General features: G+C 46.5%; 1 protein-coding gene across 1 annotated transcript in view; it reads left to right on the forward strand.

Annotated features, from left to right (window-relative positions):
- Positions 1-53: 53 nt before the first annotated feature.
- The window catches only part of LOC108376512 (uncharacterized), a 9,457-nt gene continuing 8,665 nt past the window's right edge, over positions 54-845 (forward strand). Inside the window, exons 1-2 of the mRNA XM_017632735.1 lie at positions 54-397; positions 466-834. Coding sequence (XP_017488224.1) covers positions 117-397; positions 466-834 — 650 coding nt within the window. The 5' untranslated portion in view covers positions 54-116. The remainder of the gene's footprint in view (positions 398-465; positions 835-845) is intronic.

The following is an 845-nucleotide window of genomic DNA, read 5'->3' on the forward strand; positions in this document are numbered from 1 at the left end:
CACTCTTCGCCATTTAACAAGCAAATAGTTGAAATTTTCACTTGAACTATTTCCTCGTTCGAGCGGCTGTGTCAGTTCACAAAGTTAGTGCATTATGCATTAAGCGTTCGCGCGTCATGTCGCTCTTCAACGTTTGCAACTGGTGGCACACACAGTCCTCCGATCTGGAGGAGAACTATGATGTAGCCAGTTTACTGTGCGCTCGCTTCGGACTTGACGATAATGAAAAGGACTATGTGGTTGTGGGTTCGCATAGCGGTAACTTGAGCATTTTCTATCCACGCTTGGATCAAAATCGACGCCATGAAGATGGTGAGGCTTTTAGACCGACCGACTTGCTGTTGGAGGTGAATCTTAAAGCGCCGATACTGGGCATATATGCGGGGCGGTTTAGTGGGTGAGTTGGAACCCACTGTGAAATTTTTCTTACCATAAACCCCTTTTAAATTTGCTACTTTAATTCAGTGGACAATTGGCTGATGAAAAGCACAATCAACTTGCCGTTTTACATCCGCGTTCGGTGTCCATTTATAAGCTCCAGACCATTGGTGGCGTCGCTGAGCATGGCGCCCAGCTACGTCTGGTTTCTTTGGCCGATTATAAGCTGAAACGTGGTGCGTTGGCGTTGACGAAGGGTGCTTTTGGGCGTGTCAAGGGACGTGAGTTCTTCTGTATTACGCATTTGGATGGCACGCTGACGTTCCATGAGCAGGATGGTATTTTGTACGAATGTCAATTGCCGGGTAATCGTGCATTACCTGTGCCAGTTGTCTATTGTGAACGGACGGATAGCTTTTTTCGCTTTACAGCCGGTTGGAATTTGGAGTGTTTTACGTATGTATTTT

Source organism: Rhagoletis zephyria, unplaced genomic scaffold, assembly GCF_001687245.7.
Source record: "Rhagoletis zephyria isolate East Lansing unplaced genomic scaffold, Rhagoletis_zephyria_1.1 Rzeph_scaffold_10583, whole genome shotgun sequence".
Lineage (NCBI taxonomy): Eukaryota > Metazoa > Arthropoda > Insecta > Diptera > Tephritidae > Rhagoletis > Rhagoletis zephyria.